Raw genomic sequence first — 26,220 nt, forward strand, 5'->3', positions numbered from 1 at the left:
GACCTGGAGAAACCCCATGCAGACAAGGGGAGAACATGCAGACCCTATGCAGACAGGGGACCTGGCCAGGCCTTGACTCTTCTCATCAACTTTGTAATGAAGCTCTGTTGAATGAAATGATGTTACTTGAGGACCTGCTGTGTACACTAAGAAAGTCTTTAAAGCTACTTTTCACAAACAGATATTTCAAGATATGGATAATCTGGGGATTCCCACAAATAATGACCTTTTTTATGTTTTCCATTACATTCCCAAGAAAAGCTCTTGGACTAATTATTATTCCATTCCAAATCATATCTTCTCTGCTTCAAACATCACTAGTGCTACTGAATAGTAAGCTTTTGTGAGGTTGTCACAAGCAACCCAAGTAAGGAATTAACTCCATTAGTCTGTATTGTTCTAAAAACCTAGTTTACAAGTAAGTACAGATTGTAACACTGCTTCCAGTTTCTCACATACATTTAGCTATTTAAATAACAAATTCCTTCAAAGATCATTTGAATGGATCCATTACTCTAGCTTTTTATGACATATATCTTAAAGAAATTGTGTATGTAGGAGCTGCAGGATGCCAGTCCTATTGTAAATGCCACTGTCATAATAGAGTTGCCTCATCACTAGTTCAAAGAAATAACCAGGTGTCTAGATTAGCGTTTGGTTTATATTTTAACATCTATTTTTTCAAATATGTATTTAGGCCTATCATTTCAAACCTGTATTTTACGTCCTTGAATATAGCATAGATAGAGCAGTGTCATTTCTGTATTCTCCAAGAAACTCTGAAAAAAGTGTAAGAAGATAAAAAAGGGAAAGATTAATTGGAGAGAGACCTACAAAAAATAATATTGTTTTGGTACCACATTGGTAATGGCAGGCAGTGATTTCTGCTTGAAGTTCTACATGCTGAAAGAAGTATCTAAATGGAAAATGGATATATTCTTAAATCATTTTTCCCCAATTAATGTCTATAATGAATTCTTTGGGCCTGGATGTCATTATTAGGATAGTATATACATATTTTGAAGTCTCTGGAACACATGAAGATTTGTGAATAGCTTTTAAAACACCATGAGTGTTGTTAACATTTGTAAGAGAAGACAACTTTACTGCTATGGTAACATGGAAAATCCTGCATAAGTGTGTCTTAATTATGCATTTTCTCCAATGGCAATGTTGAAGCCAATTATTTTGCTGTAGTCCAAAACCCTTCTCATCAGCCTTTCAGTGGGCATATTTTGTTATGTTGCTTTGACAGTTCACTCTTGGACTTTTCTCATGGTTACTTGTTGACTGCACTATTCAAAAATTTTAAATAAGTATAACAAGTGGACTGGGGCAGGAAACAATGTTTAAAGAAAACATCTTAAATATTTGGATGCTTTCTTAAAAATTCAGAAATGTCAATGATTTTTAGAATTTTGCAATATTTTCCTTAGAGGGAACAAATACTACTCTTATAACAAAAGCATGCTTTAGGTTTCCATCTAGTGGTGGCTTTTCAGATACCCTGCTAGCATTGATAATACAGATGCTCCTCCACTTACGATGGGGTTTGCATTCCTATAAACCCATTGTTAAGTTGAAAATGCTGGAAAACATCAAAAGTCAAAAATACATTTAATACACCCAACTTGCTGAACATCATAGCTTGCTGAACCCACCTTAAACACGTTCAGAACACTTACCTTAGCCTACAGCTGGGCAAAATCATCTAACACAGAGTCTATTTGATAATAAAATGTTGACTATCTCATGTACTTTATTGAATGCTGAACTTAAAGTGGAAAGTGAAATGGTCATATGGGTACTAGAAGTACAGTTTCTACTGAATGCCTGTTGTTTTCCCATCATCGTAAAGTTGAATGATCTTGAACTATAAGTAGGGAACCTTCTGTATAGTCACAGAATATTATCAGGATCCTGAAATAACTCTTTGACTGTTGCAATTTTGAATTTCCTCCCAATCATTCAGAACATCTGTGATTTTATATGATGAGATCTACAGTGTAAAAGTTATCTTTATATGAATTATTATTTGTTTTATATGTTCCTCCAAATATTTTTCATTCAGAACATTTTTTAAAGGAATATAAAAGTCAAGATCATTAAAATACTCAAAGAATTTTAGAAGTTGAAATAGTCTGCATAAATTAAACTCACCTGTGCTTGGACTTGTGCCAGTTTTATATATTTATATTACTACATCCAGGGGCAGCAATTTATGTTATTTAGCACAAGACTCTGATTCTTAATGGAAAGACATTCCTTTGGTAGTGGGACTGGAATTTGCATTTTGGTGGATTTGGAAATTCCCGGAGGCAAACTTTTACATTTTTTTTTTCTACTGCCTCCCCACAATGTTTACTGTTTTCTTCAACATTGCTATAATTATGTATTTCTATATGTTGTGTGCCTATCTTACTTAAGACTTACCTAAACATAAGCATGAAGAAAGATGATCAACAAAGGAGACTCAAAAAATTTTCTTCTCTCTATAACCTACCATAATTTAAAAGGGTATTTTTCTCACTAGCTACTTTGACTAAAGCACCCATTTACAGCTATTTAGCAAATGCTTGCTGGTGAGTTTGATTTTTATTTTAAAAAATCAGTTTACTTTAAAGATTTCCCCCCACCCAAAAAGCAGAATCTTCTTTACAATAAGATTTTCTTTTTATTTTCTTTTTAAAGTGATTTAGTCCAATGAAAATTCTACCTGCAAATATTGTTTATTTTTTTCCTCTACTTTGGTATAAATGAGCATATTTAAGAAATTTTGATGAAAAGTCTGGTGAAATGCAGCCTAATAGTTTAATAGAAGTGTTTTATTAAGCAGGGGAAAGAGAGGAAAAGGAGAGGAATTAGGGCAGTGAGTATGTGTATGCCTGTTCCACTTTTTCAAGTTAATTCTTCCACATGATCTTATTCAAGTTTTCACATCCCAAACTCTTCATCATTCTTTATAATGCACAGAAAGCATAATGCCTTGTTATAAGAAGTCAAATTATACATGAAAACAGTTAACACATTACAGACAGTAGATATAAGAAATCTATAGAATTAAAAATATGAAGAAACATATGCTAGTAATAAGAGTAAGCTAACTGATACCTATTTCTAAGAAGTTGGAAGGTCAATAAGCTTTTTTTTTTTTTTTGAAAATAGGAAAAACCTTTATTTTCTCAATTGCATAGAATATAATCAGAATTTTGAACTACAATATTACTCCCAAATATATGTGACATTAAATTTTGCCCACTTCTTTTACTCCCTGATAGGTAGCTAACAAGAGACAAAATTCACTCTGAAAAGGAAAGAGGGTGGGGCATCTCACAAAACAAGACATTTCACATTGTATAATTTCTTGTGGTTACTATGTAGTTCTAAAGGGTAAATGGCTGTCTTATCCATTTGGACTGTTGTAACAAAATACTATAAACTGACAGATGGCTTATGAACAATAGAAAATTATTTCTCACAGTTTTGGAGGCTGGAAAAGTCTAAGATTAAGGTGCCAGCATATGTGGTGTCTGGTAAGAATCCACCTTTTTTTTTCACAGATTGCCGTCTTCTCCCTGTAACCTTATCTAGAAGAAAAGATGAGGGAGCTCTCTGGGGCCTCTTTTATAAGGAAACCAATTCCACCCCCTAAAAGTCTTACCCCCCAAAAGTCTCACCTCCAAATACTATCACAGTGGGGTTTAGGACATAAACATTCAGTCTATGACAATGCAGGAAGGTCAATAAGCTTAACATCAAAATATTTCAGAATTTTTTTTGCCTATGTAGAAGGTGTTTCTTTTAACTTATATTGTAAATTATGTGATTATGAATAAAACTATATGATTATGTAAGACTTACATGATCATAACTTTAAATTGTTTTATAATTATATAACTATAAACATATAATTAATGGACTAATCCTATTTCCAATGGGCAGATGGAATTATCTATAGAATATCCGTAGTGATTCAGAACATCCTTCGTCACCCTGAGGTAAAAGTACAGACCAAGGTGGCAGAATGGGTAAGTGAGCTTGTAACTTTTCTTTTTTTAAAAAATTCTTTAACTTCTGGGAATCTGGAAAAGACTGGTTAATTGAATCCACAGATCATACTGAAACACAGATGGTATTCATTAGAAATATATGAGTAGATATGTAATTGAGGTGTTGTCCTTATGCATAGGAAGAGAAGTACATTTGAATAAAGGATAAGAACTGAGCCTAATAGACTATCAGTGTCTTAAATAAGAAAAGTATCGCACAAATGGAAATAGATTTTGGAGGCAACAGGTGTCTATATTTCCTATTAGATCCATATATTTTCTGCTATATTTTTAAATAGATTATTTTAAAAAATTGTTTGAATGTTTGATCAAAACCAACAAGTATGAAAAGACGCATTATGAAAGTCTTTCACCCATCCTTGTGGCTCATCTGCGTGGAACCAACCAAATAACCAACAGCAAATAGGAAATCACTGTTCGTTTTCTCCGCTTTTTTCCAGATTTCTTTGTGCACATGAAAGAAAATTAAACTATAGATTCTTATTTTCTTTCTTTTTTACATTAAAAGTAGTATGCTTTACATACCATTCTATACTGTACTTATTTTTATTGTTGCCAGATTTGCAACATTAGATAACTTCATGTTTTTTTTGTTTTGAAAAAGCAATGCATAGTATTTCATTATGTGGCTGTTCAGTCGTTTATTTAGCAGATCTTCTGTTGATGGACAGTTAGGCTGTAATTTATTTAACCAGTATCCTATTGATAAACATTTTGTAGTTTTCAATTTAAAAAATTTAACATTTTATTTTCTTCTTTTTCTTACAAATACAACACATGGATTTTTTCATTTTCTTCTTCACAATAACAGTCTCAATTTTATTTTCCATAGGTTTCTATTTTTTCTGTTATTTCATTTCCTACCTACAGCATACTGTGAGACTTTGCACTTATTTTTATATATAATGCTGTTACAATTCAAACAATTTTTTTTGAATTGAGTCACTATACATTCTGAAATAAGAAAAATGGGTTTTCATATATATTTGGTGTTTGATAAACGTGTCTTTGGTAGCAAAAGAAAGTTTACACATTGAGAGGAAGTGATAGCTACACACACACACACACACACATACACACACACACACACACACACATCTATATATATTTGAAAAATAACTGATAGAAAACAGTCTGGGATCTAGAACTAGAAATACCATTTGACCCAGCCATCCCATTACTGGGTATATACCCAAAGGACTATAAATCATGCTGCTATAAAGACACATGCACACGTATGTTTATTGCGGCACTATTCACAATAGCAAAGAGTTGGAACCAACCCAAATGTCCAACAACGATAGACTGGATTAAGAAAATGTGGCACATATACACCATGGAATACTATGCAGCCATAAAAAATGAGGAGTTCATGTCCTTTGTAGGGACATGGATGAAACTGGAAAACATCATTCTCAGTAAACTATCGCAAGGACAAAAAACCAAACACCGCATGTTCTCACTCATAGGTGGGAATTGAACAATGAGAACTCATGGACACAGGAAGGGGAACATCACACTCCGGGGACTGTTGTGGGGTTGGGGGAGGGGGGAGGGACAGCATTAGGAGATATACCTAATGCTAAATGACGAGTTAATGGGTGCAGGAAATCAACATGGCACATGGATACATATGTAACAAACCTGCACATTGTGCACATGTACCCTAAAACCTAAAGTATAATAAAAAAAATAATAAAAAAAATTTAAAAAAAGGAAAAAAAAAAGAAAACAGTCTTCATTTTAAAGGCAGTACTCTTTAAAAAAAAGTTGACCATAGGTAACAATAGTAGGTAATTAACTCTGTTACAAAATTGGTGAGAAAGCTGAAATCCTCTGTTGAAATAAAAGAAAAATACTACTGTTGATTTTTGGGAATGCCACATTGAGATTAGTAACTCATTCAAACACTAGGAGATGTTTAACCTCTCAATGGAGAGAGCAGGCTGCAGAAAGAGTATATTCTTTCTGTGTATCCCATTTTCTTTCCAGCGTTGTTCTTTTTGTTTAAAGTCAGAATGATTTCAGAAGATAAAATTCTTTATTTTCATTCTCAAATAAGCTACTGTTAGCGTATTTGTGCAAATAATGGGTAATGTTATTAATCTAAAATTAGCATTCACTAGAAAGTTTGTGCTAGATAAGGTATAAGCTTACATTTATATTTACTTCATGCATGGTTTTCGACATAGCTTTATTCTCATCTGCAGCTAAACTTTACTAGACGTTTTTGTTTAAAATGCAAGATACCAAAGCAGATACTTGATAACAGAGAAAATATAAATGGTGTACCTGTTTCAAATTATTATTTACAATTTTAAAATAATTTAACACTTTTTTTGCCAGGATTCCCTAAAACTTACATTCAGTTTTAGAAATGCTTAAAAGAAAGGCTAAATGTGTATATGAAACAAGGCCTAAATCACTCTTCGGAGATGGTATGTAAATAGGAGGCTCTCATGTCAGTGAGGGAATCTCGTTTTGCGATTGTGTGGGAAACTGCATCATAGAAGCTTCTTTATATTGGAGGAATCCATTGCTTCATTAAAAACACTTATGCTGAGACCATAAAGACTGCTAAATATCCACATAATAAATACATAGTTCCAATAGTATTGAACTTATTTTATTTTTTTAATTTATATTGTTAATTTATAATTTTTCTTATTACTAATATTGTGAGATGGTAATTACTAGAAAAATGTTTTAGTGTACCTCAGTGTTTGTTAAATAAAGAATAGAGAAGGTATTTATTGCAAATCTTTAATACGAGGGCTAGAGAGGAAGTGATAGTTTTCCAAACAGGCAGACTTGGGTTCTAATCTAGCATCTGCTACTGCTTACTTGGGTGATCTTGGGCAAATCATTTCTTATCTGTGAAAGCTCAGTTTCTTTATATATAAGACTATGGGGTATGTGGGAATAATACCTATTTCATTGGTTGTTGTGAGGATTGAAAGGAATAACATTTATCAAATTATTGGTATACAGTGATCCATTAATTGTTACAATGATCCATTAACTGTTCATTCCTCCAACTCTTTAGCATTTTCCCAGGGTCTTATCTCAGTAACAACTTATGTTTTAGGTAGAAACTTGAATTAGATATTTTTTAAAGGTATTAGCAAAACTCAGCCTTTTCCATTGTGTTTTCCAGCTCAATTCAACCTTCCAAAATTGGAACTACACGGTTTATGTCGTTAATATCAGGTAAGACAGAATAAATTATTTGATAAATTAAAAGTAGTGTCTAATTTAATGCTACTATTTGTCTCTCTGATTGTACCAAAATATACATACAAATACACACACATAGCTACCATATAGATAATCTTTCTAAAACAACTGTGTATTAGTTCATTGCACAAAAAACCTCCATGCTGCAGCGACGGTTTTAAACTGTTTTGATCATGTATTCCAGTTAATTCGTATTTGTTTTAAATCATGTTATAATGTGTCAAAAATTAAAATTGGATAATTAAATATAAATAGAAGTTGTTAGTTTCTTCTTATACCCTGGTGGATCACTTAGAGCACCCCCTAGTTGTGTGTACCCATTTCAAGACCACTTTTTTTTCCAGATCTAATGTCGTACATCGACAGTCTGATTGCAACCTAACTTTTCGAAATTATCCTTCACTGTATTTATATTTCAATCCTCCACTAATCTTCAGCAATTCGTATTGTCCATATATCCTCCTGTGTACCTTGTTTTCATAGTTCTATACCTGAACTAGTTTTCTAAAGTGTATGTCATGACCCCTAAACATATATTCTGTGAAGATAAGAGATTTAGTAACACAGAAAAGGAGTCAAATTGTCATATAAGTTCAGGAAGTATGTTATTGTACAAACTGAAGCAGATTTTTTTTTCAGAACGTCTCAATTTCTTTAGTGTAATAATATGAATTGTGAATCTTCAAAACAGCAAAAGCACACAGTTGCCTAGCTTTATGAAAGAAGCTAGAACCTCAGGACACACACTTGGAAATATTGGCTTAGAATTCCCATTCTGTCTCTTTATTTCAGGTCCCCAAATTTTATTGTTGATGATGCAGTTGGTGAGGTGGATTAATGAATATATGTATTTGTGTTTTTAGTTTTCACCTGAGTGCTGGAGAGGACAAGATTAAAGTCAAGAGAAGCATTGAGAATGAGCCAAGGTAACAGGACAAAGTCTTATAAAGAGTGTAACATTCTTTCTCTTGCTCACCACTTTATCTGGTAGAGAAATGAAAACAATTAGATAGGAAAGAAAAACTTAATCACATAGCACAGTTATTTCTTTAGCACTACTGTACACTACTTTTTTCTTGTAGTTAAAACTGTAATATAACAGACTGGGTAGTAATGTATATCCATTGAAAAATAATTGAGAAATAGGGCATTTAAAATGGAAGGATTATTATTTTTAGTATTTCCAGTTTATTTATGATAACCCGTTGCCTCTTACTTGAAATTGCAAAGGTACCTTCAAAGAAAATAGCTTTAAATAAAGTGTTTATATATGATAACATCTAATAATATGGATAATAGATGCCTAAATGTTTTCAGCATTTAAAGCTATTAGCTAATTTTCTGAAGTCTCCCTTTTAAAATTTATATCAGGATCATGCGTTAATCATGCAGGTAATTTAATGAATATGTCCAGCATATATGACCAGTTGGCATGTAAGGACCAAATGTTTAGAGTACTGTAAAACAAAACGAAAAAAACCCTAAACTTCCAAATGGAATAAATTTAGTTGTATTTAGGTTATTCAAGTCATGTATTGCATCTCTGTAGATTTTTTTTTTTTTTTTGAGACAGAGTCTCACTTTGTCACCCAGGCTGGAGTGCAGTGGTGTGACCGTCACTCACTGCAGCCTTGAACTCCTGGACTCAAATGATCCTCCTGCCTTAGCCTTCTGGGTAGCTGGGACTACACACATGTGCTAGCATGCCTGGCTAATTTTTAAAATACTATTTTTGTAGAGACTGGGTCTCGCTATGTTGCTCAGGCTCATCTCAAACTCCTGGCCTCAAGTAATCCTCCTGTCTCAGCCCCCCAGAGTGCTGGGATTACATGTACAGGCATAAGATGTCATATCTGGCCTCCATAGAATTTTTTAAAAATTCGTTGTGAAGCAAAAGTTTCTGTAAGTCTTGCTGGATCTCAATAGACTGAATTAAATCTTATGGATATACAGCCCTGATGATGGACCTTGCTTCTTTTCAGGTGATACCTTCTTACTATGAGAAGGTAAAATTTCATATGAGAATTGACCAGAGAGCTTTTTTATTCTTTTCAATTTAACACTGGAAAAACAAATGTTTTGAAAGTTATATTGAAAGATGTCATTTTTGTATACATATTAAATGGACTGGGTTGAGCCATCTGATTAGGGAAACTTGTTTTTATTTTCTGGTATTATAATTTTTTCTTTATGATATGAAAACACAGTAGTATATTTCAGTACTGTATTCTTGAAGGTGACAGAACTCTTCTCCACTGTTTAACCAAATAATTTTTTTCAATCCTTTCTGTTAGGTCATATTGCATCTTCAGTATTGGATCCAGCAGCAATCAGGATCCCTTTGCTGGACACTTTGTGTAGTGATTGGGACAGCCCTGGGTTTGGTAGATATAGCCAATGGTATACCTTCTTCAGGCAATCAGCATCCACTTTTTAGTATACTTACTGTGGTTCTTCTACTACCTGTTGATACTAAAATCAGCCATCGTTAGTACATGTCAGCACCTCAGAAACTCTTCTTGAAGGACATTTAAATTCATGGGATTTCAGTTTCCTGGTCTTCAAAGCAATGAGTAATTTTACAGAAAATTATAGGGAGAATGAACTGAGACAGTGTATATAGCAAAATCCACATATTTAGGGGTTTTTTGGTATGAACTCTTGCCATTATTTAATATTTATGTTTATAGCCTTTCTTGCCTCTCTTTTTTGTATTCTCTATGGCTCTTACCCTCACTGGTGAGGCTTTATAGTCCCAGTTTCTGTCAAAACCACAGTCTACTACTTTTACATACATTGTTTTTTTAAACAAACTTTTCCTTTCAATTTGATTGTATCACTTAACACAGACCATAGCTTCAGATAATGCTGTCATACTCTATTGCCTAGACAGACAGGAAACCAAAGCCACAGAGAGTTTTTTTTTCAAATAAAGAATGGCTGATGGTAACAACAGATAGAATGTGACTTTGTAGAACCGTAAAATAGTTTCAGTTTTCAGGATGAGAGAGGAAAACACACAGATAAGACCTGTGAAAATGTATGGCTATTCCTGACTTGTTGGGTTTGGGTATTCAATATCACCCACAATACCTCGGGCTAATTATGTTCTCAGTATTCAAGACAAGTAAAAGGTCACATTCCTAGCTGTAAGTTCTCACCAACTGGAGTGGCGAAGCTTGTCTTTAAACAATGACTTAATCCAGGGATACTTTTTCATAGGCCATTTTAAAAATTGTTAAGCTATCATAGTCACATTTATGTTCACAGCTATCATTATATTCATTATGTTTGCCTCATCCTGAAATATGGCTTGTATGTGAATGGTAAGCAGTAGATCATTTTAGAGAGAGCTTTTCAGAGTTAATTATGAGAAGATAGAGCACCTTTTCCTTGAAATTAGCACAGATATTTAGGAAAGAAAACTTGAGCTATTCTTTAATTTCACCTAGCCTTGAATAGCAAATATTTCACATATTCCTTCTTATTTTTTGACACCACAAATAAATTACTACTATAACTAATACTTACTAATATTCATAGTTTCATAAATAAAATATGTCACTGCCTCTCCACTGGACATTCCATAACTAGTTTAAAAACAATACTACCACTTTGTCTTTGGCATGAAGACAGTAACTGATCTCAATAATCTGTCTTATATTATTCATTTCTCCTCTGAATATGAAGAAGAAACAATTTTTTTGTGAATCTGGAGCTTTCACATATAAGCAAAAGAAATTCTCCTCTACCTGACAAAATGATGTTGCTTACTTTTACCTCAGTGTTAAATTAATAGTTTTGATTTCTGCTTTTGACTATAGCTGTGATTGTGGTGGAACAGAAAATTATATTACTTTAAATTGTAGAACCAAAAATTTTTAACACGGCTTTGGGGATACATTTCTTTGCTCCCCATAGAGATATTTCCTTTTTAAAGACCTTCAAGGTCAACCATTCTATAACCTTCTTAAGTAATATGCTGACCAATCACAGAGTCGGTTTTGAGTATTTATTTTGTGAAACTTTTTACAATACAAAGTACTTGCAAATGCTTCATGGAGATAGAAAATCATTTGTTGCTATTCTGAAGAAATTATACCACATTCATGAATAGTAACATTTTTAGTGTTAGTAATTATAAATAGTTAATTTCTTATAGTTAGAAATAGTAATTTCAAAAGACAAATGGTCAGTTGAAATCATAGTTTTTTTAAAAAAAACGTTAATTTGGGGCCACAAAGAAAAAATGTAGAATTAACCACAGGAATGCTGTTTTCTTGTGTTTATGCTTTAAATATGACTATATATTACTATAAATATTAAATATTAAAATATTTCTGAAAACAAATGGAGTTATTTGACAGAATTATACATGCAATAGCCTATAGAATCTATTAATATTGGAATATTTTTAACATTATAATTTACACAGCAGCAGAGAAAGTCTGCGAGCACCTTGGCTAATCTCTTCAGTCTCAACAGGTGATGGTCATCCCTCTACATCCAAATATTCTGTTTCTCCTACCAAATGACAACCAACCAATGAACAACAACAACAGTTCTATCCAAAATGTTTCCCTAGGTTGGTGCTTTGGGCCCTTCTAGTTTACAATGCTACCAACAATACTAATTTAGAAGGAAAAATCATTCAGCAGAAGCTCCTAAAAAATAATGAGTCCTTGGATGAAGGCTTGAGGCTACATACAGTGAATGTGAGACAACTGAGTAAGTGACTGATTTTTTTATAATATGCATTTTATACAATTGTATATTCAGGTTTACTTGAAACAACAACAGAAATTTTCTTTATGTGCTATTTGTTTATGTAAGTTTTTTTTTCTGATGATGAAGTTCAGTAACAAATGAGTGACATAGCAGAAAAAAAATCAGCTCAGTATCTGTGAATCCAAGGGAATGAAGGAGGTAGATGAAAGTTTATATTTTACTTTAGGAACATATTTTGAAAATACTAACAATATGAACAAAATGCCAGAATAATCTTGATCATCATTGTTGTCAACTTTAGGAATAAAAAGAGTGTGTAGATGTGGATGTGGGAACTCTAATGAGATAAATCTTATAGAAGGAGATTTCCTGTTTTAAAACATCTCCTGCTGGGCATGGTGGCTCATGCCTGTAATCCCAGCACTTTGGGAGGCCAAGGTGGGAGAATAACTTGAGCCCAGGAATTTGAGACTAGCCTGGGCTACATAGGGAGACTGTCCCTACGAAAGATGAAGAAATTAGTTGGGTGTTGTGCTGCGCACCTGTAATCTCAGTTACTAGGCGGGGCTGAGGTAGGAGGATTACTTGAGCTTGGGAGGTCAAGGCTGCAGTGAGCCATGTTCATGCCACTGCACTCCAGCCTGGGCAACAGAATGAGACCCTATCTCAAAAAAACAAACAGAAAACGTCTCCTTCTCTCATGTTCCCTGTCTCTATTAGTGATACCACTGTCTTCACAGGACTAGGTCATGAATGTAGGGGTTCTGTTGGACCTAAAATCAAGTCTCTCCTGGAGATCGTTCACATCCTAAGCTCTAGCCACACATATGGCATGGCTTGTACTTCCACAAAGAGGCTGTGCTCTTTCCTTTACATGCCCTTTCTATATCTTTGCACACTGTTCTTCTCCACTCCCACCATCAACCTCATTATCACCTATGTATTTTTAAAGACAGCTCCTAAGTCATCTCTTCTTTGGAAGCTTTTCTGAAATCAAGTATAGACGTCACTGCCTTTGAGCATCTACTTCATGCTATCCAGATGCCTAGAGCATCATATGCATCAGAAGACCATAGTACTTAGAAGACTAGATATATTTATGTTCATATGTGTGTGTGTGTGTGTGTGTATTCTGTAAACAATAATCTCTGACTTAAGATCATATTTTCTTTTTTCTTTAACTCTTAACTTCCCACATATTCCCAGAACCCAGCACATTCCCTGGAACTGGAACACTTGTTGAATAGACGAATGAATGAGTCTGCATGAGAATATTTTAGGAAATCAAATGTTCACAAATATGGATAACAAAAAACAATTGTTTTAATGTTATTCTGTGTTACAGTTATACTGTGATTAGGTACATTAGTAGAGATCAAAAGAAAAGAAAACTTTGACCCTTTGCCTTCTCTACACTCAGGAGGTTGAATTGAGGGAGGCAAGTGTTCCTCAGCTTTGAAGAGGGCGATTGCGACCAAGGCCAGAATCACAGTGTAGTAAAGAGGCAGGCATCTCCACTTCTGTGAGGAGCCACCCATCTCTATTGGGTGGATGTACACAGTTACAAAGAACTCATAGAGATGGATGAATGCAAATAATCATACTAATCATGGTAATAAACCATTTCTGAGTCTCTATGGGAAAATACTTCTTAACAACTGGGGCTTTTTGGAGGGAGGGAGAATGCAAGCTGCTACCCTTTCACGTATAGGAGTCTTCACAAAGAAGGAGTCTGGCAAATGGTAGTTTATCTATGACTGGAGAACTCTAGGAGGACCAGCACTGGCTCTGTCCTCATAGGCTGGGAAAGCCCAGCACCACTCTTTCCATATACCTAGACATTTAATTTATACCATTTAATTTAAATTATCCATTCTATTGTTTTTCTGCAAGTGAATCTGTGGATAAGCACTTCTACCAATGGAAAAATAAAAGGCTAAAACCTAAAGTTTTAAAGTTCACAGTATACATGGGAAAGTTATTGAATTTTCAGTTGGTAATAACAGTACTTGTTTCCAGAAAACTGATATAACTCGCTAATGCTCACTACTGAAATACAAGAGTTTATTGTTGTTGTTGATGTATTGCTGTTACTTTGATATCCTTTAAAATATAGAATCTGAATCATTGATGTCATGAGGCTTACTTAGAGAGTTGTCAAACAAAAAGTCAGATGATTTGGCGATAAATAAGTCTGAGAGTTTGTTGGTTTGCAGGTGACTTCCTGTGGCCCCCTTAGTTAGCTTCCAGGCAGGAGAGGCTATCAGAGCAGCTGGAACGTTTTCTGTAAAATAGCCACACAACTCAAAGATGACACTATCAAGGCATCATTTCTAGGCTTTCTCCTTTGAAAAAAATCAAATTACATTTTGAATTTTTCAGGATTGTTTTCCTTCTCTGTAGGGTTTATTTCTTTGAATAAAACTAGCGTCTGCTAATGATTAGAATGATAATTATGTTTCATGTTTATACTTACATAACTGTGTTTTTTACTTAATGGTTTTGTCCAATGTAATGATTTTTGGATTTGAAGTGCATTAAATGTTAATGTTTTTTCTAACTTCTAATTTTTTTTTTTTTTTACAAATTCTGAAGATAAACACTCATATTTTGGTATTACATTAAAGAAATACCTAATTACCAGCACTGTCATTTTGCTTTCATCCTGCATCTCTAATCTCTAACTTTAAAAAATAGGTGAATATTTCTCATGCTGGTTCTTATGTTCATGTAGGTCATTGTCTTGCCGTGGAGGAACCCAAAGGCTACTACTGGCCATCTATCCAACCTTCTGAATATGTTCTTCCTTGTCCAGACAAGCCTGGCTTTTCTGCTTCACGGATATGGTAATATTTTCACTGACTCTTGCCAGCAAAGCTCCACGTTATCAGCCTTCCCAGGGTTATACGTGCAGCACGGTAGTTCTCAGGCATTATATTGATTGCAAAGAAGGGCAGGAATCTCTGTGTATGCCTGTATCATTCACTCCTGGGGAATAAAGATAACATAAGTGGATGACTCAGAAAGGCAGTGTTTTCCTCCCAGCCACATGCTAATCAAGTCCTCTCACAGAAAAACTGAAGAATTTAGCAGCCAGCGGGTAGCACCAGAGCAAAGTACCTTGTATGTAGATAAACCTAGCCTAGCCTTGGAACATGCATCTGGAATTCCGAAACTTTTTAACTATTTTGACTGATTATTGTTGGAATGGGGAGAGGAGGCAAAGAGGAAATGAAGACAAGATCCAGATTGGGATAGTCTGCTGATGGAAACTGTCAGGGTGTAGATTTTCTCTAAATGTTTAACAGAAACCTCAGAGACAAGATAATTGCAGGGATTCATGGACTAGCAAGTCAAATCCATTTCTCTACCCACCTCGCTCCCAATTAGAGTTTTCTTGGGGGAAATTCCGAAATGGAAACTGCCTAAGCGTAAATACTTTGCATACTGTAAATACTGCTGGGTTTGACACTTTGTAGGGAGCAAAGAAGGGGACTGTAGAGATGTATGGACTTGAGTTTGGAATGTGGCTCCATCTCTTCCTGGCTGTGAGAACTTGGAAAATTCATTGATTTATCAAATTCCATTTAGTCTTCTATAAGATGTGGATTATAATCTGCTTTGCAGAGTTATGTGAACTCAAAATCAGATTTTACCTGTAAAGTTCTAAAGCAGTACTTGGCCAATGTATCCTAGGTTAGGATACTGCTGGTATTTTGTTTCCAAGATGCATGCTACTGATTTTTTTCCCATAAGAATTTTTTTTTTTTTTTTTTTTTTTTTTTTTGAGGCAGAGTCTCGCTGTCGCCCAGGCTGGAGTGCAGTGGCGCAATCTCGGCTCACTGCAGGCTCCGCCCCCCGGGGTTCACGCCATTCTCCTGCCTCAGCCTCCCGAGTAGCTGGGACTACAGGCGCCCGCCATCTCGCCTGGCTAATTTTTTGTATTTTTAGTAGAGACGGGGTTTCACTGTGTTAGCCAGGATGGTCTCGATCTCCTGACCTCGTGATCCGCCCGCCTCGGCCTCCCAAAGTGCTGGGATTACAGGCGTGAGCCACTGCGCCGGGTTTAGCATGAAATTTATTTCAATGCATTACAGTTTTATTTTCAAAGGAAACTTACCTAGAAATCAAGGCAAATCCCAAAAGTTATTAACTAATTTTTTCAGTTCTAATATCATTTATAGAAAAACAGGAAAAGAAAACTTGTAGAAGGAAATAGTGCAAATGGAGAAACAAACTGGGGTGAGAGAGGAGAGAATAAGGAAGGGTGAGAAGAATGAGGTGGAGAAATGGAGAGAATTTGGGAACATTGTATAGATAGGGTGATAAACAGAAATAGGCTAGAGAGATAGAACATAGACATATAAACAGGTACAGAGATAAACAGAATCAAAATGGAAAGAGTAAGAAGCTCAGTGTCTTAAAGGGAAGCTTGTCCGTTGATCATATTGTAATAAATGTATACATCATGTAAAAATCCCTTTAAGCAGTACAAAATAGTATCAGTTATATCAAATATTTAAAATATCTATTTTGTTTCACAGTTCTTACAATGCTACCAACCCATTGGTAACCTACTGGGGACCTGTTGATATCTCCAACTGTTCAAGTAAGTGAGCAATTTTCCTTTATTTCTCAAGGACAAAATGACATGACTTCATGCTTCATGATTTTCATTGTCTTCGGGAATATTCTTCCGCTATGTGATACTATTTTCATATTAAAAGGCAAATGTTTCACTTAAGACACAAAATACTTTTTACTCTCATTTTAACTTTCTGTTCTGTAGGGGATTAAAAATAGTAAGGAAAATCTAGAGAAGACAAAACTAATATGTAAATTGATATTTGTATCAATGTTTTGTAGTTTGCATTAATTTTAAATAGCAAATATACACTTATTCAAGGATTCTGGAAATGTTTCTCTTAGAACTTTGTGTGTTCATTCATCCCTCCAAGTTATTTGTACCTTACTAAAGAGAGAAGTTAGTCTCTGCATAGAAAGAAGTATTATTGCCTTGTGAATATGGGGATGAGGTATACACAGGAAAATCTCACTTTCTTGCTTCAAATGTAAAGTGAAATATTACACTCTACTTTGGATTCCTGGAAATGCTCAAAATATGCAGGTAAAACTTAGTGTTGTTTTCTTCTGCCTTTGTTTTAGAAGAAGCAAATGAAGTTGCTAACCAGATTTTAAATTTAACTGCTGATGGGCAGAACTTAACCTCAGCCAATATTACCAACATTGTGGAACAGGTCAAAAGAATTGTGAATAAAGAAGAAAACATTGACATAACACTTGGCTCAACTCTAATGAATATATTTTCTAATATCTTAAGCAGTTCAGACAGTGACTTGCTTGAGTCTTCTTCTGAGTAAGTATTTTTTTTTCCTGGAGAGTAAATTTTATTGGATAATGATGTTACATGATTTCTCACCTATCTGAATACTTCGTGCCCAGATTTCAGAATTCAGATCTCTGCAAGATGTATTGATAGTCGTTAATAGTGAAGCAAGGTCATTCACAGCGTGAACTTAAAAGTTCTGTGTGGTTTTTTTTTTTTTTTGAGAAATACAATTTACAATATACATAGCCCTAGAAAGCATAAGCAGTCTTTCATTTTTTATTTGAAAATTCTAAATTTAGTTTAAAAATTCTAAAATTCTTAATTTAGTTGACCAGTAGAGTTATGCATAACTGATCATTGTAAGTCCACTATACTGTAAACTATGCCACTGACAGCCACAGCCACATGATTGTTGGACTTCTGAAATGAACATACTGGGGCAGATGAAAATGTACCTGTATTTATGTGATTCAATTTGTATTTAATTGCTTCATTTAATGTATTAATATTAAAATATTTAACGTTTTTCTATTTCCTTCCCTTCTACATTTCTCTGAAGAAAACTTTATATTTGTTAAAAATGTATTTTCTAACAATCTACATAATAACAATATAAACATTTTTATAGCGTCTTGCAGTTCACAAAACACTTTTATCGCATTATTTCCTTTGATTCTTGATAAGCCGTAAGGTAGGGAGGATGCTTTTTCATGTGAGAAAAGAGAGGCTAAAATAAATGAAAAACAGTATTTGTTCAGGATGATTTAATTGTTAATTTTCTTTAAAGCAGAAATTTCTCTTGAGGATTTATCCATCCCTGTGATTCCGTGTTTTAACAGATATCACTGTGGATTGGGGTAATTTTATGGGTGTTCATGTTAAGATCAGAAAATCTAAACACAATTTTATTTTGTTTGTATTTTGCCATGCAGCAAAACATGTATGTTTCAGAATCTAAAATATCGTATTACTTAATAGTGGTATTTTTTGTCATTACTTTAGAGCTTTAAAAACAATTGATGAATTGGCCTTCAAGATAGACCTAAATAGCACATCACATGTGAATATTGCAACTCGGAACTTGGCTCTCGGCGTATCATCCCTGTTACCAGGGACAAATGGAATTTCAAATTTTAGCATTGGTCTTCCAAGCAATAATGAATCGTATTTCCAGGTAATGAGCCAGTGGTTTCTTTCATTTTAATTAATTACTTAGACATATAGAAACTTGCTGATCACTTAGCAGTTGCTGCTTCCAAGAGGTCTTGGCCTATGAAGTGGCAAGGTCTGAATGTTGGCTAAATTTAACCAGAGCAGTAGCCATAAAGTATTGTGGGAGCTCAGAGTGGGTATACTTTCATAATCTGGGTGACAGGGGTGGTCAGCTTACCTTCTACAAGAGGGGTTACTGGAGCTAAGCATGAGTAGGGGCCACCATACTTTGGGGTGAGCATCAGTTCAGTTAGAGGAAAGAGCTTTAAGGGCCCCAAGGTGAAAAGAAGCATGGTGCATTCTCTTTGCCAGTGGTTCTCAAACTGAACATTAGAATTTTCTGGAGGAGGCTGGGCGTGGTCTCTTAAGCCTGTAATCCCAGCACTTTGGGAGGCCGAGGTGGGTGGATCACTTGAGGTCAGGAGTTCGAGACCAGGCTGGCCAACATGGTAAACCCTGTTTCTACTAAAAATACAAAAAAAAACTTAGCCAGGCATGGTGGTGCAGGCCTATAATCCCAGCTATTCGGGAGGCTGAGGCACGAGAATCGCTTGAACCTGGGAGGCAGAGGTTGCAGTGAGCCGGAATAATGCCACTTCCCTCCAGCCTGGGCGACAGAGCAAGACTCTGTCTCAATAGAAAAAGGAAAAAAATAATAATCTTCTGGAGGACTGGAGGACTTGTTAAAACAGATTTCTGGGACCTACTCCAGGAGTTTCTGATTTAGTAGGTCCTGGGTAGGCCCACCAAATTTGCACTTTTAGCAAGTTCCTTAGACATTGCTGGTCTAAGGATCATACTTTGAGAACCCGTGATGTAGAAGTCTGGGATAGCAGGTGACAGTACGGCTGGACACATAAGCTGGGGCTGGATTAATGGAGAACCTTTTCAGCATGTTCAAGCGACACATAAGCAAAGAGTTTTCAAGTTCCTACTACATGCCAGGCACTATTAGCCACCAGAGCAAACAAAATGAATGAAGCATTGCCCTTGACCTGGGAGAGTATAGTATGTGAAGCACAATATATCTTTTAACTGTGGAGATAGAACAAACTGAAAATATAAAAAGCCTGAAATCAGGATACAGGCAAGACCTTTTTTCTCCATTAGACTAGGGGCTCTTTTGGGTAATTCTCTTTCACATTTTAAGAGTAAAACTCAGTCAACCTCAGTCTCATTCCAAGACAATTTGCAAGAAAGCATTCTTTAGCCTTGAGCTATGGTTTCAGGAAAAATGCTATCTGAGAGTGTTCATAAAATTTTAATGCAGTCTGAAATCAACGAGTTAACTTCAGTCTCTTTCTCTTTCTCTCTCCCTTGCCCCTTCCTCCCATAGTTATTATCTTTCACTACGTGTTTTGAGAAAATCTCAAAATCTGCTGCTGGTAAATCTAATTTTTATACTTGAAAATGTTGACTGATTTATAGATTTCTTCCTATGTCTTAGTTAAAATCAATGCATTTTCTCCTTTGACACACATGTAAAACCCAAATGAGATCTACAGCTCTGTCTGTAGGGGTTTATCCAGGAGTTGCAGTGACTACTGTAGATACAAAGGGAAGTCCTGGTACTGGATAATTTAAACTTGCAATTGTTCACTCGCCTAACTATGCATGTGGAATAAAGTTATTACCATTTAATTATGATTACTTGACCAATATATCTGTGTGTGTGTGACAGATGGATTTTGAGAGTGGACAAGTGGATCCACTGGCGTCTGTAATTTTGCCTCCAAACTTACTTGAGAATTTAAGTCAAGAAGATTCTGTATTAGTTAGAAGAGCACAGTTTACTTTCTTCAACAAAACTGGACTTTTCCAGGTAAGTACATTCATTAAATTATTATTTTTTAATTGAAAATGAAGTTTCTTTGCTCAGAGGAAAAAACCAAAACTTTAGATTCCTTTGAAATATATCAGAAAGTTTAGAAAAATTCACTGCGTTTTCAAAAATGAAAATTTTTAGTATAATTGTTTATTTCATTTCAGATAATATGCTAATTAACAAGTTGTATGCACTTCAATTTTTAAAATAATTCAAGTATTAGGCTAAGGCTTGCATTAAAAAATTAGAAATTTAATTAGTGAAGACATGACCATTTATTATTACTTTTATTAAATATTTTATACTCTCCAATCATTTAGGCCTTTAGAGTTAAAGAAATTGCGCACCAAAGGAAAGGGTTTTTTTTTTTTCCTTTAATTTAGCAGTAAGCACTGTTTACATAATGAGCAGCATTCTTGGCTTTAATCAGTTTTCCCATTAGTATTTCAAGTGACCTTTGGTCTTTACACATCCGCAGAGTAGGATGGCATTGTGCTAAGCACATATTATCATTTTTATTGGCATCATTTCTAGATTCTAGAAGGCCCACTGCCAGCAAACACTGGTGACCTCTGTTTGCCCTTACAAGTACAACCTAATTGAGAGCAGGTTTGCTGAGCCCTTTTTAAAAAATAAAACTTATCTATTAAATTCAAGATATCATTGCATATTGAACAATGTGACTTATATAAGAGAAAATAGCAAGTCTCAAGGCCAGAGAATTGTTTCTAATAGATCTGCCTTTATATGTCATGTGTAAAGGAACAGCCAAGTAGAGATATAGTCAAGGAAAAATAATACCATGGAATCCTTGACAGTAGTTAATTCCAAAATTTAAAAATTTTATCAACAAATGTTTTAGGAACCAGCTGTATACAAATTTGGTGATTTATATGAATGCAATTTATGTATTTTGTATAAAACGTGTAATTTATCCTGAAAGATTTAATAGCTATAAACATGTACAACTGCAGTTTAAAAAATTATGGTAATTTGAAGTGTATGACAATGTTACCTTAAAACCAATATAAAAATGCAGCAAAACATGTATGTATGTAGGTGCCACAAAATGTGAATGGTACAGAAAGGGGGTCCAGTGCAGGGGGAAGGTTTAGCCCTGCACTCTTAGATTTGCAAGCATCTGTCATTGTTTTGAGTCTTCTCCACATCATTGTTTCCTTCTCCTTTGGTATTTCTCTACCAAAGTTGTTATTAGGAAGCATATCTGGCCAGGCGCAGTGGCTCGTGCCTGTAATCCTAGCACTTTGGGAGGCTGAGGAGGGAGGATTGCTTGAGACCAAGAGTTCAAGACCAATCAAGCCAACATAGTGAGACCTTTCTCTTTAAAAAAAAAAAAAAAAAGGAAGCATATGTTCAGTTTCTAAAGTTAATTTACAGGAGGATGAAAAAACTTTAAAGGTTCTATGGTGCTCCCCTATCATAGAGGGCAAGGTACAATGTTAATGGTGTTTTTTTGTGTTTTACTGAAAGGCTGGGTATCACCAGCTAATAGCTGAGTTTAATGATGACCACCACACAAAATTAACAAAAAGCTATATTCTGGATTCTGAGTTTTATTTGGAATTTATCCTGTGATTATTCCAAAACAACTGATTTGTAAGCTATAATATAAAGAGAAATTCAGGAGATTTGACAAGAAATATAAGGGAAAGAAAAAAATAGAGATGAACTTGCAGAATAGAATGCTTATTGGTCCAAACCATTTTATGGGACAGATTTGATTTCCTGACAGCCTTATTGTTTAAGTGAAATCCACAGATGCTGGCAAGTATACAATCAGAGAAGAAGGTAGAAGTCCTGGATGGGACTTGAATCCAGTATTACTTTTAGGTATAAGTTAGTAAACATGTCAGGCTGTTGGCATGGATGTGAAAGATGTCTTGCTTTTTATTTTTCACACCATATTTTCTTCATACTTCTCTGAAAGAAAACAACATCTATTTTCTAGAGTAGGGAAATGATCTAATTGTTTCACAGCTTTTTATGAGTTTATATTATTTATGAGTCTGCATTGTTTCAGATGTTAACTGGCTGACATCACTCACCACAATCAAGAATGTAGTTTTATGAACTCAGTCTTACAATATTGGCTCCCAACATTCCCTCAATGTATTTATTATAATAAGGGAAATAGCAAACCGCCTTCAGGAAAGCCAGCAACTTGATGTGATAAACAGGATGTTCTAGAACTGAAGATCTTAAGTGTAAAAATTGCTGACAGTTTGCTTATTTTGGAGCACCAAAGTAAAATAAAAGTGTGTACTTCTGACTGATACACGCGATTTTTTTTTTCTTTAAAAGGATGTAGGACCCCAGAGAAAAACCTTAGTGAGTTATGTGATGGCGTGCAGTATTGGAAACATTACTATCCAGAATCTGAAGGATCCTGTTCAAATAAAAATCAAACATACAAGAACTCAGGTAAGAAAACGCTCCCAATAGCATTTGGACAGAGGTGGACTATTTAAGATACTAATGGGGCCTTTTTTTCTACATGCTAAAAAGTAACTGACCCTTTTTTATGGAGTAGGGCCCAGTTTTCCATAAAAAGAGAACAACTGGTCAGGTAGTGCTTTAAAGTCACAGTACATTGAAGCAGCTAGAGAGGTTAGTCTTATGTAGGACTCAATAATCAGAAAGAGAAGGGAAGTGAAGAGAAGGGCTTCTATTTTTCAGATACAACATGTATTGCCTCAAATAAATTAGATGCAGATGTAGTTGCACAATTCTGCCAGTAGAGGTTTTGGTTGTTTCTTTATTTTTCTGTGTATATTTGCAAAGATAACTGCAACTGGGAAAGCCAACAAAGAAACAGGGGAGGGTGGACTTATTTTTTGAGAGGTTAGCGTGGTTTAGTCTTTGCAAATGTTGCTTTTCTTGTTGCTTCATTACCCATGTCATCTGTTTGTTTGATAAAATTAGATGGAAGTTCTTATTGTCCCAGATGGCCCAAGAACAGGTTTTTCTCACTTTTCTAAAGGGCACTCATCATGATTCTGCCATTTATTAGATAGGCAGGAAGGCAGGCTGGAAACGAGTGTGCTGAGGATTGAAAGCCAAGTCACCTAAGATCTAGCCTCCTTTGCCACGAACCATCTTAGACTTCCGTGTTCAACACTTTGGCCTCCTTTGTTTCAGGCCCTTCATTCATAAAGGAAGATTTTTAAAAATTGTGGAACATACATAATATAAATGTATCATCAATCATTTTTAACTGTACAGTTCAATCGCATCAAGTATGTTCACATTATTATGCAGCCATCACCACTATCCATCTCCCCAGTTGAAACTCTCCTCCCATTAAATACCCATTCCCTGTTCTCTCCTTTCAATAGCACCTGGCAACCACCATCCTACTTTCTGTCTATTAATTTCAGTACTCTAAGTACCTCATATAAGTGGAAACATACAGTATTTGTCCTTTGTGACTGGCTTGTTTCATAGCACAGTGTCTTCAAGGTTTATCCGTGTTGTAGCATCTGTCAGAATTGACTTCCTTTTTAAGGCTGAAGAGTATTTCATTGTATGTATATGCCAGATTTTGTTTGTCTATTCCTCCATCAATAGACGCTTGGGTTGCTTCCACTTTTTGGCTCTTGTGAATAATGCTACTGTGAGCATGAGTCTACAGATATGTCATCGAGTCCTTGTTTTCAATTTGTCTATGTAAATACCCAGACCTAAAGGAGAATTTTGAAGATGATGTGAAATTGTAGTGTCAAGAGCTTTTTTAAATGCTAAGAATGAGAGTAGAATCAATATACTTAATGATGGGACATTTGTAGTAACCTACAGATAAATGAGTAGGTAGTATGATTCCTTATGAGGTTAGAGTTGATTTTCGCTTGAAGTCTCAATGGGAGAGAAGAAGATCCCCCTAAATTGCCTGACATTTTCAGGTTGAATTGGCATGTTAATACTAATCTATTTCTTTGTGAAACCCTTTGTGTTTTTATTCTTTTGCCATATTTAAATCATGGCATTTTAAACACAATTTCACATGTTTATTCTTATGTTAATATAGGAAGTGCATCATCCCATCTGTGCCTTCTGGGATCTGAACAAAAACAGTAAGTTTTAAAATATTGGTTGTCTTAATATAGATAACAACTGAATTTTAAACATTGTTAGACACCCCCATTTCCTTTAATTCCACCCCAAACCAGAGTGAGTCACAATGTAAGTGTAAATGGCAAATGAGCTGCAAAGTTAGTTTAGGTAGCTTGGGAAGTCAGTTCTAATTTCTGTAACTTTTTAGTCATTGCAAGAAGAAATAGGCAGACTTCACTGTGTTTTCTTTCATTTTTTCAGTTGAACAACCTGTTTGACATCAGTTATTTGTAAAATATAGCATACAATTTTATTGCTACTTTTGATGAAAGTAGACTTGCACTTAATCTCATTCTTCTAAGACACATTTGAGGAGATTATTTGATATGTGTAAGGCAGACAATTTAAAATCCAGCTTCCAGACCTCCAGTTATGAGGAAGGTGAGAAGCTGACTGAAGGAATGTAAATATAGAAATTGTTATAATGGACATGTATTACTTGAAAGAGATGAACAGCCTGCAGAATTAGATTTGATAATCAAGAAAGGAAGGCAAAATTAAGGGATGAATCAATCAATAGGCATAAGGTGTTAAATCTCTTTGAAAGGAAGTACAAATAAAGAAGCTTCTTCTGTTTGTCCCCTTGTGAGGATTATTGTGGCCAGATTCATTCTGGTATCAATGCAGGCTGCTTTGCTGATGAAAATAGCCTGAAAAGGGCAAAAACTTCTTTTTTTGATAGTCCTTGTCACAGCAAGACAGGTGTTTTTTGGTGGAGGCGTTTAGTTGGATAATTTTGAGAAGATCTTTACTTATTTACATAGTTAAAATTATCACTTTATATATTAAAATATTATTTAAATAAATGGATTCAATACATTGACAATATGCATTGCTCATATTCCATTTTATACCATGAAAGTCAAATAAGGTGGGTTCAAGCCATTTACAATCAGTTACCACCATTCATGATTTTTGTATACGTAAATGGCACATTATAAGAAAGCAAACCTTCTTTGTTCTTATGTCTTCACGAAAATGTAGATTAACCCTCAGAAAAAAATCATTGGTTCATTAATATGTAATGTATTTGAAAAGGAGTATTCTTTTTATGGAAGTTCATTTTAAAATATGTTAAAAATTAAACTTGAATCAAACATTTGTGGAACTCTTGAGTTTGAACCCACTGATTAGATCACCTCTAACTGCCCACCCAGAGCTAACATTTGATGATTCTAGGAATCCAAATTATTCTAAGGATTGAAAGCTTTCATAATGGTATCCATTTTACAGATAAACTCTGCATGGCAGAAGAGACTGAGGCAAATTTCTCTGTAGAAGGTCTTATCCATTATAGAGAAGACACTGACTTGCTGTTTTCACACTGTTTGTTGATTCCTTCAACAGAAAGTTTTGGAGGATGGAACACGTCAGGATGTGTTGCACACAGAGATTCAGATGCAAGTGAGACAGTCTGCCTGTGTAACCACTTCACACATTTTGGAGTTCTGATGGTAAGGGGGGAATTTCTAAGCTCATTTTGACATGCTATAACTTTGGATGGCATACTCCTTTTTTGTATGTATTTTTAGATTATGTATTTTGGGAATTATTTCCTGATAGTTTTCATCTGTACCATGAATCTTAATTCTTAATAAAGAATCTAATTAGCAAAGATCACATATTAAAAATATGTAAAAGTAATTATGGAAAAGAACTTTCTCCCT

The 26,220-nt window shown here is 34.8% G+C and overlaps 1 protein-coding gene across 1 annotated transcript in view; it reads left to right on the plus strand.

The window, feature by feature from the left end:
* Positions 1-26,220, plus strand: part of ADGRG6 (adhesion G protein-coupled receptor G6) — a 142,802-nt gene that overhangs the window by 84,773 nt on the left and 31,809 nt on the right. The window contains exons 7-18 of the mRNA XM_032160483.2: positions 3,943-4,028; positions 7,228-7,280; positions 8,171-8,233; positions 11,893-12,035; positions 14,770-14,881; positions 16,580-16,644; positions 17,202-17,412; positions 18,388-18,559; positions 20,279-20,419; positions 22,745-22,864; positions 24,468-24,513; positions 25,901-26,007. Coding sequence (XP_032016374.1) covers positions 3,943-4,028; positions 7,228-7,280; positions 8,171-8,233; positions 11,893-12,035; positions 14,770-14,881; positions 16,580-16,644; positions 17,202-17,412; positions 18,388-18,559; positions 20,279-20,419; positions 22,745-22,864; positions 24,468-24,513; positions 25,901-26,007 — 1,319 coding nt within the window. The remainder of the gene's footprint in view (positions 1-3,942; positions 4,029-7,227; positions 7,281-8,170; positions 8,234-11,892; positions 12,036-14,769; positions 14,882-16,579; positions 16,645-17,201; positions 17,413-18,387; positions 18,560-20,278; positions 20,420-22,744; positions 22,865-24,467; positions 24,514-25,900; positions 26,008-26,220) is intronic.

The sequence above is a fragment of the Hylobates moloch genome, unplaced genomic scaffold (genome assembly GCF_009828535.3).
Source record: "Hylobates moloch isolate HMO894 unplaced genomic scaffold, HMol_V3 SCAFFOLD_2, whole genome shotgun sequence".
Taxonomy (NCBI): Eukaryota; Metazoa; Chordata; class Mammalia; order Primates; family Hylobatidae; genus Hylobates; species Hylobates moloch.